The following is a 16,346-nucleotide window of genomic DNA, read 5'->3' as shown; positions in this document are numbered from 1 at the left end:
AATAAATTCCCGCCTGGCTGTGAAAACACAAGATTACACTATGAAATCATTTGTGAGCAATGCTGAAAGTTCTAGCTATCTACGAATATATAGTATTCCTTATATATTACTTATTGTTATATTTTTTTGCGTATAGCCAGCGACAATGAGCTCAATACGGGCGACGTGTGAGCATTTTAATATATTTATTTATTACTTCATTTCATTATCTCTGGCAGGGACATGTCGTCGGGGTTTGGGGGTTACTTAGTCGGCTGTGGGGCAGTCTTGGAACCAGTTTCAATTAGGCGGGGGCGGAGAGGCCTTTGACTAATAGCCACGTATGCGTAATGCGCCTTTAGCAGGGCGAGGATGTGACTTATCGACATCTATCGTGTCCTGGCTTCCGTTTCCTGCCTTTGGCAGTCAAGTGCCACTCGACAACTCGCTACTTAACCTTTCAAGGAGTAACTGCCTTCTCCGCCCCCCACGCACACATTGATTATTAACACAAAACCAGGACGCAGTACGCTTTATTGCCGACTTTCGTGTGCGTGGTGTCCTGGCCAGGGGATATGTTGCCTCGAGCAGCCGCATCGCTTCGAAATGGATATTAGATTTCGTTTGGCCAGGACTCCAAGTCCGGTTAATAGATTTTTTGTGTTTATCCGGTGACAGGGAGGACCAACCACTCATTGATTGCCAATCAACTGCAATCAAATGGGATTCGTTTGGCTTTAATTCCAAGCTTTAACTAGCATTTCTCGCCCATATTTCTGCTGGCAAGCTGATAACGGGTTTTTAGCCACTCGCCGGCCATAAATACGTTTTCAGCCTGTATCAGTGGTGGCATTACGCATACGCCACCATATCCTAGACCGCAAACTAGCATGATGAATGTTTTTTCCCCCAACCCATGAATACCATAACTCTTGGTTTTGTTTTTGCGGCAAAAAAGAGACATACAATGCATATAAAATATTTTTCTCACTAACATTAAAATTTTATGCGAAAATGAGCAATAACAACAACAAAGTCAAATTGGAAATAAACTGAAATGTTTATAGGTATTTTATGGGACCATACAGTTGTCCCTACATCTGTTGTCACAAGGTCAGCGTGGAAAAATAATTCCATAACAATTGGACAGACAGAAAAGACAGACAGATGGACATATAATTGTCTCCCCGGCAGCTGTCGTCTTTTGAAGTGTGAAAATTATGCCTATTTTTAAAGCGAAATTAATTGTGAGTGGCTGATGTTTTTATTCGGCCTTTGGAGACTTTGCCATATATATTATTGAGGTAATAATAAATATTTAAGGGTATCATTTCGGCCCGAAGAATGTTCTTAGAAATTTCCCTGGAAAGCAAAGATAAATAATTTGGTAATTTTCTTCATCGGTTGCCACCACACATATTGCGGCGACTGGTAGCCAGATTTTTATGAACTTTTGCTCCATTTCGAGCTACACTTTTGCATTGCGTGGCTGGCTGGCCAACTGCCAGCGATGGAGACACCAAATAAAAAAGTAAGCAACTCTCCTTTCCCCAGGCGATTTTCGATACCAGACTGCGTGAAATGAAGGAGCCACAGCCACAGCCACTGCCACAGCCTCAGCAACAGCCACCCAGTCAACCTTGAATCCCTTGAGCCAAGCAAGAGTTCAACTACCTATTTGGGCATTTGCGTTGCCGGCGATCGTTGATCATTCATTTTTTGGCTGCCACTTTCAAGCGGCCAGAAGTGTCCGAAGAAAACAAACACACATATTGCATGCGAGATAAGCGGAAAGTAGCTATAAATAAATGCAAAGCATTATAATGACAGCAATAACGAACACGCTGATGTCTCGGCACACCCCATTCATCAAGTTCGATGGGACACGCACGGCCACAGCTTCAGATCTGGAGATCTCCCATACGATTTACATTCCCAATCCCCAACCCAGTCCCCTCATGATGCACATTTCATTGAACTTTTTCGCTGTCTGCGCCTTCGTTTTTGGGATTGCGACAACATGTTGCATATGGCTGGGGCCGCCTTCCAGCTAAGTGCAATATGAGTAGCACTCGTCGCTTAGAGATTATTTAAATCACTCGCCGGCAGCTGTTTCACACTAGAAACAAATCGAACAACTATCATGAATTAGTCCCAAAATATGTGATTTTTAAATGGAAAAAAATCAGAGAGAAAACAAACGTAAATTGTCTGCAACTAATCTCTCAAGCTTAAAGTGATTACCTATGAAGTAAAGGTGCTAAAGAAGTATCTTGTTTTGCCAATGGTTTCATAAGGCAATATATTTAACTTAACTTCTCTGAAAATATTATAAATTTTTTAATAAATTATACCTCAGTTGATAATTTTTTAATGGACTAGTTTTAATAGCCAGCGTATATTTTTTGTACGAATCACATCTAATAATAAATTATAATAGAGAATTGCCTAAACATATTATTATTTTCAAGGTATAGATTTTTGCTCAAGGCCATACATTTCTCGGAGTGTAATAAAAAAGAAAAGAAAACAACTTTGTTGAGGGAGAAGTTGGAAGCAAGTGGCACCATGGCAGTTTTAGCTTCTGTTCTTGGGGGCCCAAGGCATGTGGCCAATTAGTAGGACTGCAACTTAGCCACGTACTTGGGGAGATCGGGGTCAGAAAGTAAATGTGAATCAAAATCGAGATCGGTGGATATTTATACTTTTTGTTTTGCCATTTTTATTTTTGGTCGGCTTATGTCTGGCGATTCCGTTTTTATGTTGCCATTTGCCAACATCATTATCAAGGGAATTAACCCAAATGCTAAACACAGAGATGATGCCTTTCTCTAAATCAGAAGGAGTCGAAAAAGTGAAGTCTAGTAATATTAAAACTATTAAAAAACCAAAAAAATGTGAATTTACTTAAGCCAAAACCCCTGTGCACTTAATACTTTGATTTATCTGCCATTTTTGTCTGGGAAAACAAATCATTTAAATTTACTGCGAAATTTGTTAAATATTTAGCATTCTTTGCCATCCATCCTGTCAGTCAGTCATGTGTTTTATTGTTTCCTATTTTAATCTTGATGTTTCAACGACCTCTTACTGAAAAAATATAATTTTGCGAAATTTTCGCGGAAATTTTCAAATTTAAAGTTTTTTGTACAAACAAAGGAAAGATATGTTATTGCACCTTCGTTTCATTTTTGTTTAATTTAAAAAATACGAATTTTTTCGGCAAGCGTTAAGATATTTGCTTTGGAATGTAATTGGCACACCTCATTAATAACCTACTCAACTTATTTTCCATTCTGTTTGGCCAATGTTTTCATTCAGGTATTTCAATTTATACCCTGCATGTGGTACTTTATTATCCATTTATTATGATTATGCTTCTGCAACTAAATCCCACTCTTTACCTTCGTTTTCGGCTGTCAGCTGACCAATATCAAATTACACTCTGGGCTTCTATCGTTTGTCCATTTCACACTCACACGAATTTCTTCAATATGCAACAGTTGGTCTGGGCTTAAATGTCTTTGTGGAGTTGGTTTTTGATGCTTGGATTTGGCAACTTGTATTTCAATGCATTCTCGTTTATTTATGCAAAGCTGTTTATAAAATATTTTCCCCCTTAAATGAAGGCACTTAAAATGTTAAACAGTCAGCCCAATCACATGCCAAACACGTTGATGTGTTTGGGTTTTCTTGTTTGTTTTCTTTCAAACAAAAGGAATCGCAACCGGGTGATGGTCCTGGGCGTAACAAATAAACCAAGGCCAATAAACGTCGGCAGGCGACACGCCAGCTGACAGCCAAATCTTTGGCACCCTCAAGCCCCTTTTTTCATCATCCCCCCCTCCGCACAGCAAGTACATCACAAAACAAATTGAAAAACATAAAATCAACAGAGCTAATAGTTCACTTAGGGCGCAGAACCGGCGACAAAAAGTACGCGACGAACCGAACACAGCCCTCGGGAATTACAAATATGGCAGGTAGAATACTGAATACTCTTCAATCCTAAATAATAATCTCAAAGATTATAAGATTGGACTTAAATATTTTGTTGAATGATTAAATAGCTATACAGATTTAATCTACAATTTAAAGTTTTGGTATATTTTTAATTTTATAAATCCTATAGAAATGAATGAATGGACTTAAAAGGTTGTAAAATGTAATAACTTGAACAAAAATGTATTAGGTATACTAATTAAATCTGCATTAAATAGCTTCTGACATATTTTGTATGGTATTCCCGGTTTTGCTTTTAATTTATAAAATTGAAGGATTCCAATTTCCCTACATCATACATTAAAGTATTTAAATCCAAGACCTAAAAGTTCATAAAATATTTCAAATTATGTCATTTTATTCGAACTATTTTAAATGAAAAGAACGAACTTAAGAATCAAAACTTGAGTTCAGAAACAAAAATAATAAATGCACATTCTTCACCAAAAATGTTTAAAACCTATGAAAAGAGTATTTTTGACTGCGGCTGTCTTTGTGGCAGTTGCTGCAGCTTTTCTGCCTTTTTTGCTGTCAGAGAAAGATGGTTCTTTGGTCCCTGCCTCGTATGACATAGTGGCACAGTTTTGCTTCTTTCGTTGGTCGTCTGGTTGGTCTGCGACCAAAGAGCCCTTTCATATGCCCCCAGTCACATTGAGCCGATTTACTATTGAAAATAAAATTTTATTAGAATTTTCTTCACTTTTTTTGTGTTTTCTACGGCTGTCGGGGCTTGGTTTCCCTTCATTGGGTCTTCTCCGGCGGTCTTCCTGCCTTTAAAATGTGCAACGCTCTGACGACTTTTGAATTTGATGCGCGCAACTTTTTACGACACTAACCACTCCGATTTGTTGAGTTTGAACGGGGGCCGAATTTGATTGAAACAGAAAACTGGTGGCAAATTTGCCGGTTCACGCAGCTGTTGCTGCTAGTTTGAATAAAATTTTATTGCTTATTGGTTTTAGGAATTGCATATGGTACGGGCCAAATGGCATGCTATGAGCATGACCGGCGGATGCAAAGCGGAAAATCATAATGACTCGTAAATTCATAAGTGAAATATATGGGAGTTTTTGATTTGGGCCAGGCAGGGAGTTTTATTTATTATGAGTGTTCTTTCGACACATTCGGTGGCATTTACATGAACCGCGCTCCGTCCACGCCCAAGTTTGCCGGTTAGGCCCCAATAATCGGCCGTACGTGCGTCGCATTCTAAACAAACAGACGGAGTATTATTATTGCCCTCGCCGGGAGACAGACAATTCCGCGCTAATTCTTACAGATAAGGCCAAAGCATTAGAACTTGCACACATAACTTTAAAGATGTTATGTTATTTAACAATAGCCTTTTGATTTTACTTAACTAACTTTAATTTAATTTAATACGCTGATTAATTGGCTTAGATTCAGAAAGGGGTATTAATACTTAATCGGAAGCTTAAAAGTATAAATGTGTTTTTTTTTTCAACCATATACTTTAAAAAAAGATCTATGGAAGAGTCCAGTAATCTTGGGGGTTTCAGCTAAAGTAATCGCCAGAAAAAATAAATTGAAATTGCGACCCAAGGACTATTTTTTTTTTAATTTCCCAATTTTTATATAGTTTTTCTTAGCTTATCTATTTCTTAAAATTAATTTCAAAACAAAGATACAGTTTCGAAACTATTTTTTCCTTCTCAGTTGTATGTGTTTTCGAGGGGAATCTCCATTGGGAGTGGGACTAATACAGAAGGGGTCGCCTCTGACATTGGCCACGCGGTCCATGTTGCACGTGCTGGCGGCTTTCAGTTTGTGAACTGCATAAACGTTGCCTCATTATGTCAGGGAGCCAATTGTGAAAACGCCGAGAATCAGGAAAGACACGCAGCCAGAATCGCCAGGAATTCGTATGATAATGCTTGAAAATCAAATTCCTCTGCGGGGATTGTTCAATTTGTATGACTGTTTGTTTTATGCGTCTAATGATGGCATTAAGTGGCTGGAGCAGATTGCTGAACAGGCTGTTCGGAGAAGGAAGTCTGTCGGCCCAGAATGATGTAAGTGCACATATGTAGACAGCACTTATTGTGTTGTTGGCACAAAAAAAAAGACTGTCAAGTTTTTGGATTACAATATTTCATTCAGACTGCGTTTATGTTCGAAAGACGAAGTAATTCTTTATTTATACGTGACGCAATCGGATCATTATTCTTTTATTATTAAATAAATAAAAAAAAATTGACAAAAACAAAACAAAGTTAAATTTTAGAAATTTAAGGTAATAAAGCAAACTTAATACTTTCTCCATCATAAACATTTAAGTTATAAAATTATATAATAATATACATTGTTCGTTTATGTTCATATTAAACGAACAGAAAGCTACTAAATGCTAATTCCCATACAATTTCTTGCTAATTTGTAGTTCATCATTTTTTCATGACTGTTCTTAATAAAAAATGGTCGTAAAAAGTATGTATTAATAGAACAAAAATTAAGATATAGAACAGCGGTCTGTTGCAAGTGTTTAATTACTGCAATTTCTTTGATATTCATATGCCTCAATTAGTAGCCATGTGAAATGGAAAGCGATCTGGAAGAGCAGTCGATTGCCGAAATGTTTTGAGGGAGCTGTCAGTCGACTAATTGAGACAAGAATACACTTTTACTTAATGCTCACAATTGAAAGTAATTTGCATTCCAGACCCAGAGTGAAAGTGTTGACTCCAAAAATTTTTTCATGTTCGATTCTTGTTACGCTGCCTAAGTCGCGCTTGATAAATATAAATTGCTCGGAGACAGTTCGGGGTCAGCGACATAGTTTCCGAATGTAAATTGTATCTGTACATTGGATCTGTATTTTCTGGCTAGCTGGCGCCCATTAATTGTATTATATACTATTACGCATATTACGTTTGTCATGTGATCTGAAACCGAAAGTTTCATGAGAACTTTAAAAAGAATGGGTTTATCAGCTGCCCTTGGCCACGGCCAATTACGAAATCTATAGAAGCTGGGATCCAAAAATGATTTATTGGTTGGGCGATTACAGCTTCAACGCTGCTAAGTTGACAAATATTGTATTTATGGGATAATGATTCACATTGATCTCTGACATGCCAACTGGCACAGTGCCTCTCATAAACAAAGTAATTTTAATCTTTGTTGGTTTTTTTTTGGGTTCTAGGTGTGTCCCTACATTTTTAGGCAAAATGATACACAGGAAAATGTTAATGATGATCTTTTCTTATATTCCTAGTTTTAGATGTGTATATAATGATCTTTATAATCGTAGGTAATAAGAAAACAATAAAGGAATATATTTCAGAGGAAAAACTTGTTTTTTAAAAAACATAAATCTTATATATTAAAAAAGATAAATAGTATGTACACCTCAACTTTTCAATTATGATATTGTATATAATTCTTTCAATGAAAACAGGACTATAAATTTTGTTTTCTTAGTAGTGATTATTTTTGTATAAGCATTGGAATTCAGTTCTGACCTTTTAAGCAATCATAACGATTCCTAAGATATGAGACATTCGACTGGAATCTTATCAGGCCCACAGAATCTATTTTTATTTGTTTTATTTTGTGTGTAGCATTTCTGCCAATTCTAATTACCATTATTTGGCCAATCTTGCCAGGCGATCTGCCTGATTTCGATCCCTACGAGTGATTCATAGCTCGTTCCGTTGAAGTCTGCGATTTTCGTGGGCCAATGAATGAAGACCGACCGCAGAGTTGTGTGGCTTCCAGATGAACTATCTTTTGGGTGTGTGCGATGGCATGGAAATCGGAATGGGAATGGGAATTTGTGTGGCACAAGGGCTTTGCGGTTTGCAGGGAGGTAATTACAAAATGCTGGCAGCCAAGTGGGCCAAAACCGAGGGATGCCCGTGCGCATATAATTTCAGCATTGAGTCACTTGTGTTGCCAATACTGGTGGCCATAATTGCGGGCGGCGGATAAAGTGTCTGCGGTTGGTTTATTTCCACGCATAAGTGTCCATTCGAGGGGAATTGTTTGTGGGTGCAATTGGAACTGGCCACATTTGTGTATTGATTACCGATGGAATCGGAAGTACCGCGTTAAACTCATAATTTTAAGGATTCATACGGATGATAGCTAATGTTTGTAATACTTTTTGCAGAATTCCTGCTTTGATCAAGATGCGTGTGGTATTGCTGTTATTGGGCCTGATTTGGACGCTTCTGGTTCCAGCATTGGGTTCATTTGAGCTGGTCGGACAGTCTATAAAAGGTAAGACATTTGTTTGTTTTTAGACGTAACACTAGGGCAAATTAATTTAACCAATGCTCTTCGGAATGGTTCCATGATTTTAAATATTATTAAAGATTTGGGAACTAAGCCATCTAAAAAATTGTTTATAAATATTTGATGTAAAAAAAGAAAGCTTAATAATAAATTAACGAACCTAAAAATGAAACGAGCAAGTCAAATTATTTTTAATTTGTTAATCAATAAATCAATTAATTTTGCCGACTAATAGATTATGGAAGAAAATCTGATGTGACTATTAAATGAAATAAGTCTGAGAATTTATAACTATATACAATAGATTAAAATTTGAGTGATTTAAATATTCCATAAAAATGCATAACAAACTAAACCTTTTTTTAATTTCTAAATAAATAATGTAATGGCTTGTGCCTTAAGCTATATGACCAATCATTTAACAAAGTAAAAATATCATTGCATACTTACGGGCAGTAGTTCGATAGCTTGAGACCCCTTGAAAGTTTAGCATACTTCTAGGAGTTCCCCACTGAACTCCCAGAACCTTTTCAAACTGCAATAAAGAGCGATTCCGTGTTTCAATTAGTACGACTCAAGCGGCCAACCGATTTGCACCCATCCATTTCAGACGCCATGGCCGAGTACACGCTGACGGACATAATGAACAACAACCAATTTACGGGCATCGAGTTCGGGGAGGCGGAGGACGGCTTCCCCGCCTTCCGGTTCCTGCAGACGGCGGACGTGAAGTCACCGTACCGCATGCTCCTGCCGGAGAAGCTGTACGAGTTCGCCATCCTCATCACTTTCCGGCAGAGCTCGCTGAAGGGCGGCTACCTGTTCAGCGTGGTGAATCCCTTGGACACGGTCGTCCAGCTGGGCGTTCACCTGTCGCCCGTCGTGAAGAGCAGCTACAACGTATCGCTGGTCTACACGCAGGCGGACCAGAGCATCGGCCGCAAGTTGGCCAGCTTCGGCGTGGCTCATGTGCCGGACAAGTGGAACTCGATTGCCCTCCAGGTACTCAACGACAAGGTCTCCTTCTACTACGACTGCGAGCTGCGCAACACCACTGCGGTCACAAGGGAGCCACCCGAATTGGTGTTCGATTCGGCCTCAACCCTCTACATTGGCCAGGCGGGCTCCATTATTGGCGGCAAGTTTGAGGTAAGTTCTGCCGGCGGCCAGTTTGATCACCTTTGATCTACGATCCATTGCAGGGGAATAATTTTCGAAACGCAAGCAGTGGCACTTACAAGTTGCCCAAGATCTAATTGAAGTGGCATTTTATTACCGAGTAGGATAGGGGTTCTTATATTAAGAAATCCCTGCTAAGTGGGGGTTTTTTTTTGTGATCGAACAGTTTTGTTTCTCATTAAAACTGAAACATGATTTAATTGCTTCAATTCTTTATAGCGGCTAGAAAAATATGTTTTTTCAGAGAACTGTTTATACAATCTGATGATCTTTTTGCCATTATTATTGTGTCTTTATTGAAATTTGTTTAGTGTTTAATGTTTTCGGTGGATATAAAATTTATTTATTAAACTAGTTGAATGCTACAGATATGTATACACTAAGTGGTTTTTTTAGAACTAAATATTGTCATTTTGAATTATATGTGAAGCCTAGACTTAACATTCATTCTTGATATTTCGTAAATTTGTTAAAGAATAAAAACGTATACAAATATGGGTTACATTTTTTGGTTTAATGTAGTTAACTAATATTGAAATTTACTTAAATATAAAAAAAACGTTTTTTTTTTAATTTTAGTTGTATGTTCAATTCTCTGTCAACCAATTTACAAACGAATTTGTTTGGACTTTCGGTTGGAAGGTATTTTTATGGCAACTCGAATAATAACTTTAATAATATTCGTCAGCAGGGGAAAAATACACGTTTAATATGTACTAATAATCTTTTCCGACAGAATTTTTGTTTTATTAAAAACAAATTAGTAAGAAAATTCTTCTAAATTTTGTTGTAGACCATTTTTTTTTTGATGTGTTATTCCATTCAGCAAATGCTGAGAGCTTTCCACCACTTTACTCTTGAGCCACCCTCAAGTGGCGCCACTCGACCACATGGCGGAAGAAGTTGGCAGCCACTCAGGGGAACTCAAACCAACCCTCTCTTTTTGCTCGACAAATTCCACTCAACGCTTGAGTGGAGTACTCCAAAAGTATATTCCTCTTGGCGAATACGCCATGTGGGCTTGAGTCACACTCGAAACATTGCGTATACCCCCCGTGGGCCGGAGACTCACTCGACTCGCTCTTTGGGAGGAAATTCAGCACTCGGCTCCATTCAGCAACCGAGTGAAGTCGGGGCTGGCACGAGACCCAATGTGTTGTCTGTGGCCCGAACAGATTGCTGTGATTTGATGGGCCTCCTTGGGCAGCGAGTGCGTTTACCTTTTCAGTTGCGTTCGCGTTCCCCAGCAGTTCAGATGGCCACGCGGCCGGGCCTAAGATGAGCTTTGCGTTGCTGCCGTGCGGTACTCGGTACTCGTCCTCGTACTCATCCTCGTACTCATCCTCGTCCTCGACTTCGTCTGCGTCTTCGTCCTGCTCGTCTTCGTCCTGTTTTTCGGACGTCGTGAGTGCGGTGGCAGCTGGTACTACTACCACTACTCATACTCCTGCCGTGGTCCCAAAAACAACTGCAAATAAGGCCCTTGTGCTGGCTTAGCCACAAAAAATGAAAGTGATTTATATGGCCAAATGAAATATGCTCGCCTAAGTGAACCGACCAGGCCGGAATCGAGTCAATTAAAATTCAATTATGCGACCAAAGATGAAGGAGAGGCCGCGCAAGCGTTTGAAAATTCGACCGCTGAACTCCTGACTGCAATCCCAAGTCTAAACTGCCATTTAAAGTGTGTTCCCAAGCATAATCCAAGCAATCGATCATATCAGCAGAGCCCCAAGCACATATCGTGAAAAGAGAAACAATCCCTGTGCCAGACTTATCAACTGCAAGGATAATATAGTACGTCAGATATCAGAACTGCAATTACATTTACCCTTGTTCTGCTTGTTGCAATTGTTATATTGTCGGCATTGGCATCGCCGTCGAAGTCGTAGTCGTCGTTTTTGTTGTTTTTGCGTTGCGTCTGCCGGTTGTAAAAGTTCAAGAAGTGGTGGAAAAACGAAACTAAACCCCCCACCTAAAAACTCCACTCGGCGAGCTTGTTCGAATGGAAATCAATCAATTGCACAATGCTAAAGTGCCAGAGTGCAGTGCGGTGTGAAAAAGTGAATTAATTGCACAGCACGACGTCAAAGCTAAGAAACATACCGAACAGCAATATAACAATAAAATATCGTAAAAAAACGCAAAAAAAATAACCCACATAACATGGCTGTCATTTGTAATTACAAATGAGCCTGAAAAAGTAGCAAACATAACTCACAATTACAATAAATTTTAAAGCAAAACTCATACCTATAAATAAAGCAAAGTATTTGCAATTAAATTATCTGTGATTTTTGTCAACATATTGAAAACATACATATATAATTCGCGCTCGCATGCATAAATACGGATCCCGTGTCCCATAATTTAACGTGAATAGTGAGTGAGGTTTGAGTGCGTTCGGCTTAAAGGTAAATATGGCCAGCTGGCCAGAACTATGGGCCCCTCGCACACACAAATGGTCTGGAATGTCGCCCATCAAATTGAACATGGTTGACGCATAAATTATGACGAGCTAGGCCGGGTCAAAACCCACTCAAAACGGGCGGGATATAAGGTCTCATGGATTGCCGGGAACGCCTAAATCAATGGCAAAGTCATTAAAGCGCCAGCGAAAACAGTTTTTGCCCCAACGCGTCACTAACCACTGACAGAGTTGGCCTCTACCGCATCCCTCATCCCGCAATCCGCATCCCATTTTCCATTTCCCAGTTACCAGTTACCAATTTCCCACTTTCCACTTCCCACCCATCGCTCCTGCATATGCATATTAAAGCAGCACTGGGGCGTATGCGTAATATGTATATGTATACATTTATAATACTGTGGGCTGTCTGCCCGCCTTTTGTCTTTGCCTTCTGCGCTGCGCGTTCTTCGCATATGGCCGAAAGGCAAAAGGAAAATACGTTTTATTTATTAAATAAAAACGCTGGCAAGCGAAGACAGTCGCGGCTGGGATTTTAATGGGCATCGGGTGGATCAAACAAAAGGCTCGCTCACGGGCCCATAAAGTGAAAGTAAAGACTTTCACGAGACTAGCATGAATAGAGTATCTCTGGCTATTTTGAGGCAAACTTCAACTTTAAAGTCCTTGGCCATTTGGCCTGCATTTAATTGCACAAGAGGCACAGCAAAAATTTCAATTACAAAACAAACTTTGCTCTGCATCTCTTGGCCTAAGTGATCATAAATATTCATGTGCCTCCGCCTTTGTGTTTGTGTGTGTTGCTTTGCTTATATGCATTTAAATATCACAGCCTGATTGTTTTGCTGTTGTTTTGTAACGTTGACTTGCATCATCACTCAACCACTTCGCTTTCAGTAATATGTAATTTTGATTTGTAAATTTATCAATTTATCATCATAATGCAATATTAGGACCCATTTATGCTGACACAATTTTGAAATTCAATTTGAAATGTTTATTTACATATTTGATGAAATCCACTCCCCCACTGCCACTCAATTGTGTTGGAATTTAGTTTTCTACTAAACAGTCAGGTCCTGGCCATTCAAATTGACCAGTTGACTTTGTTTTGTTAGTTCATAGTTGGCAAATATGCCACATGTTGAAATGCATACAATGAAGCAAGATTAAAAAAATAATTGGTTTGCTGTTTTAATGGGAAATATTTTATTTAGATTCATGGCTTGCTTACGCTTTCATTTACAACAATAAAGCAAAATTAATTATAGGTAATTTTTTTCGAATAATAAGTTTTACAATTAAAACCAGTAATATTTTCCTTGCTTGTTAAGAAATGAAACATATTCATATGTCTTATATGTATACTATAAAAATAAGATGATTTCGAAAGGCTAGCATTTAATTTTAAAGTGGTAACTTTTATATATCTTCTTACCCATACCAGTTAAGTCAACATAAACTTGGCTGCAGAATTTTGTCTAATTTTGGTCACTAATAGAGAAACATCTTTTTATTTTGGAAATTCGTAACAGCAATGCCATTTCCTTTGATTTTTCGACCATTATTTCCGATAAATTTGTTTTTCAATACTCATTTTACCGAATTTATTTCAGCTTGAATAACGGCCATGACTGCAATTTTGGTCCGGGGCAAGAACACATGTACAGTGCACACATACCTTTTGTATTTATGTCCATAAATGGGTTTTTTATTACGTCTAGAGCTGTAGGTCGTTAAAGCAGCACATATTCGGTGCCTATTTTATGAATCTTGTGGAGCTTCTGATTTCTGGTTACCCATTAAACCAAAACCCTTACAAAAATGCGAACCGAACGGAAATGTCTTCGATGACACAAGAGTACGGATAGCAACGACAAACTATGATTATTTTGTAATTTTATGACTTCGCCAAAAGTGGTGGGCGGATGGCTATCCCAACCAATGGGGCGTCACCAATAAACATAAATTATGCAAATTTTTGACTTTAATTATACGAGCTGATAGCACCGCCCTACATTTCAGGCCCGATTATTTGGGTTGTTATTAATTAAGCCGGGACTTCATGTGCGCGTTTTAATCATTGGGAACACGCGTCCCCGTTCCCACAAGCTGTGCAACCCATATATGGTGTGTGTTGTGTGTGCTGTGTGTGCTTTGTGTATGTGGGGAAATCTTGGGGTTTTCATAAGGCTGGGAGGAGCTGTCAGGCCAGTTTTGCTTATCGATCAAACGCTCACAGAAGTCACAGAAGCCTGAGGTTAGACATTAGACATTTCTTGCACTGACGGTTTGTTTTGTTCCGCCTTCGTATTAAGGATACATGTGTGACACATTCCCCCACACACACAACCTTGTCACAGATAACTGCAGACAAAGACAGACCCACAGAAAAAGGGAAATTTGTGCGGAAAACGGTGCTTATTAAAAATTACATGTCAAACGGAAAAGCGGCTGAGGAAACCCAAAAACCCACACGCACACATTCACCTACGAGATGACTTAGCACAAAGCTTTGGATTTGGATGTTTCGCTTCATTTTTTCTTTTTTAAGGAGAGGAAAAACCCTTTTTAAACATGTCGCCCCATTATCTTCATTAGGCGCTAATGTACAAAAGGGTTTTTGCCGCCCAACTATTGCCCTTTGTAACTTTCTTTTATACCCCCATTTTGGCTACCGGCCACCATGACAACTTCAAAAGTCGTTACTCATTTTTGTGTACTTAATTTGGTAAAAGATATGAAATTTCCTCCTTATCGCCCTTCATCGTTTTTTTTGTTCACTTCGTGAGACAGCAGCAGCAGCACAAGCTTGCCCCTTTTCATTAAAAGTAGGGCTGAGGACTGCGCAGAAGGTAATTTCATTAGAAAACTTGAACCGCGTCAAACTTTAAGCCGAGACTCGGCTGTGTGTGTGCAGTCGCAGAATTTTAATGCCTTGTGAAGAACGCCAAGTTGGGAGTTAAGAGTAGGTGTGGGCCCAGTCGCTTGACTTGGCATAAAAAAGTTTCTGTTCGGCTTCCACTTTTTGGGCGAGCACAAAAGTTTGTGTTACGCCGCCGCCGACTCGTTGACTCAATAACTGTTTGGCTTTACCCCAAAATACGAAAAAAAAGAAGGAAAGCCCAAAAGGTGGCCGTGTTTGGGACGGGGGCGTGGCCGGGGTGTTAAAGACTTAAGGTGAGCGCATGGACGCTGCTGGTGGCTCCTCTAGACTGACACGATTATCGTAATTATGCGCTGGCTGTAGCATACTTTTCTGAGCCAACTCTTCTTAGCCTCATAATAAGTATTTGTTGTTGTTCTGTGAGTGTATCTGTGTTTTTCCTACCATCTATCTATGTGTGTTTGTGTGTGTGTGTTGGCCCAACTTTTGCCGCAATTATGTAGGTTGGCAAAAGTTGCTGCTCGCTTTTTATTTAATTTTTATTTGTATTTTTTTTTTTACTTTCATTTTTTGGGGGTGCACTGGCTCAAGGACACACTCATAGCCCGCTGCAAAACATTCGGCTTATGCCTTTATGCGGTTGCCAAAAAAAAAGGAGGAAAAAAAAAAAACGTCGTGGCAAGACATCTTGCAAACATGTGACCAATTTTGTGAACTGCCTTCATTCCTTGCCTTTAACGCAGCCATAATTCAATATTTTTTCCCAAATAAACTTGTTGGCAGCTTAACTTTTCGAAAAGTTTACTTCAAGTAATACCCCTGACATTTGAGGTTTTTTTTTAGGTTGAAACCCAATGACAAATCAACTGCGGCGAATATATATAAACTAAATTGAAAATATTGTAAAAATAGCAATTATGGTTTTCTTACAATTTTGTTCTAATTACTGGTGGAACACTCCGAAAAAATTACTGTCTATAGAGGGTGTCAACAAGGCTTTTCCTCGCCTTAAGCCATATTTTTCAGCCGCCACCCTTGGCGCCGCAAATCAGTGAGAAAATGCTGACAAGCGACGGGTGGAAGGAAAAAAAAATACGGGAAGCAGAATTAAATAAAACGTATTACATTTGTAGCGTTTACAGGAAGTGAGCGTGGGGCTGAGGATAAGGGTCGGAGGTCCTTGGTCGAGTGCCTGTTAAGGGGCGTATGCGTGTGAGTTCCTTCCCCTACACACTGCACATGTACGAGTGCTTGTGGCATGTGTACAAAAACGCTTTGTGGTAGGGAAAAGCACCTTCCTTCCTTCCTTTCTTCTCGCAAACATCTTAGTGGATGTCGGGGGAGTGGGGTGGTTCACAAGGTTAAGACTTGGCCACAAAAGCCATTAGGCATCAGCATCAGCGCAGCAGCAATATCCCCAAGCCAAAGTCCAAGCGGGTCAAATACACTTGCAGACATCTCAATAACCAGAGATGGCAAGCCTCTAATAGTACCTAGATTCTCGGAAGGGTACTTATTCCTAGGGTCTCTTTAATAAAATATTTAGATTGAAGTACCTATGCAAAAACATTTCAGCTTCCTGTTGAAAAGGCAGTATTACAATGAAAAAGGTAT

General features: G+C 39.3%; 1 protein-coding gene across 17 annotated transcripts in view; it reads left to right on the top strand.

Annotated features, from left to right (window-relative positions):
• LOC108146739 (collagen alpha-1(XV) chain) overlaps positions 1-16,346 on the top strand; it is a 61,298-nt gene that overhangs the window by 6,351 nt on the left and 38,601 nt on the right. For 11 of the 17 annotated variants that reach the window (XM_041708469.1, XM_041708468.1, XM_017272849.2 and 8 more), the window contains exons 3-4: positions 8,114-8,223; positions 8,849-9,387. In XM_041708469.1, coding sequence (XP_041564403.1) covers positions 8,133-8,223; positions 8,849-9,387 — 630 coding nt within the window. In that variant the 5' untranslated portion in view covers positions 8,114-8,132. Of the gene's footprint in view, positions 1-8,113; positions 8,224-8,848; positions 9,388-10,642; positions 11,832-16,346 lie in introns of those variants that run through there. The other 6 variants (XM_017272861.2, XM_041708471.1, XM_041708470.1 and 3 more) reach the window with 2 other exon arrangements.

Source organism: Drosophila elegans, unplaced genomic scaffold, assembly GCF_018152505.1.
Source record: "Drosophila elegans isolate 14027-0461.03 unplaced genomic scaffold, ASM1815250v1 contig_208, whole genome shotgun sequence".
Taxonomy (NCBI): domain Eukaryota; kingdom Metazoa; phylum Arthropoda; class Insecta; order Diptera; family Drosophilidae; genus Drosophila; species Drosophila elegans.
Note: the sequence above shows the minus strand (reverse complement) of the source record. Positions and strands in the feature narration are given on the sequence as shown.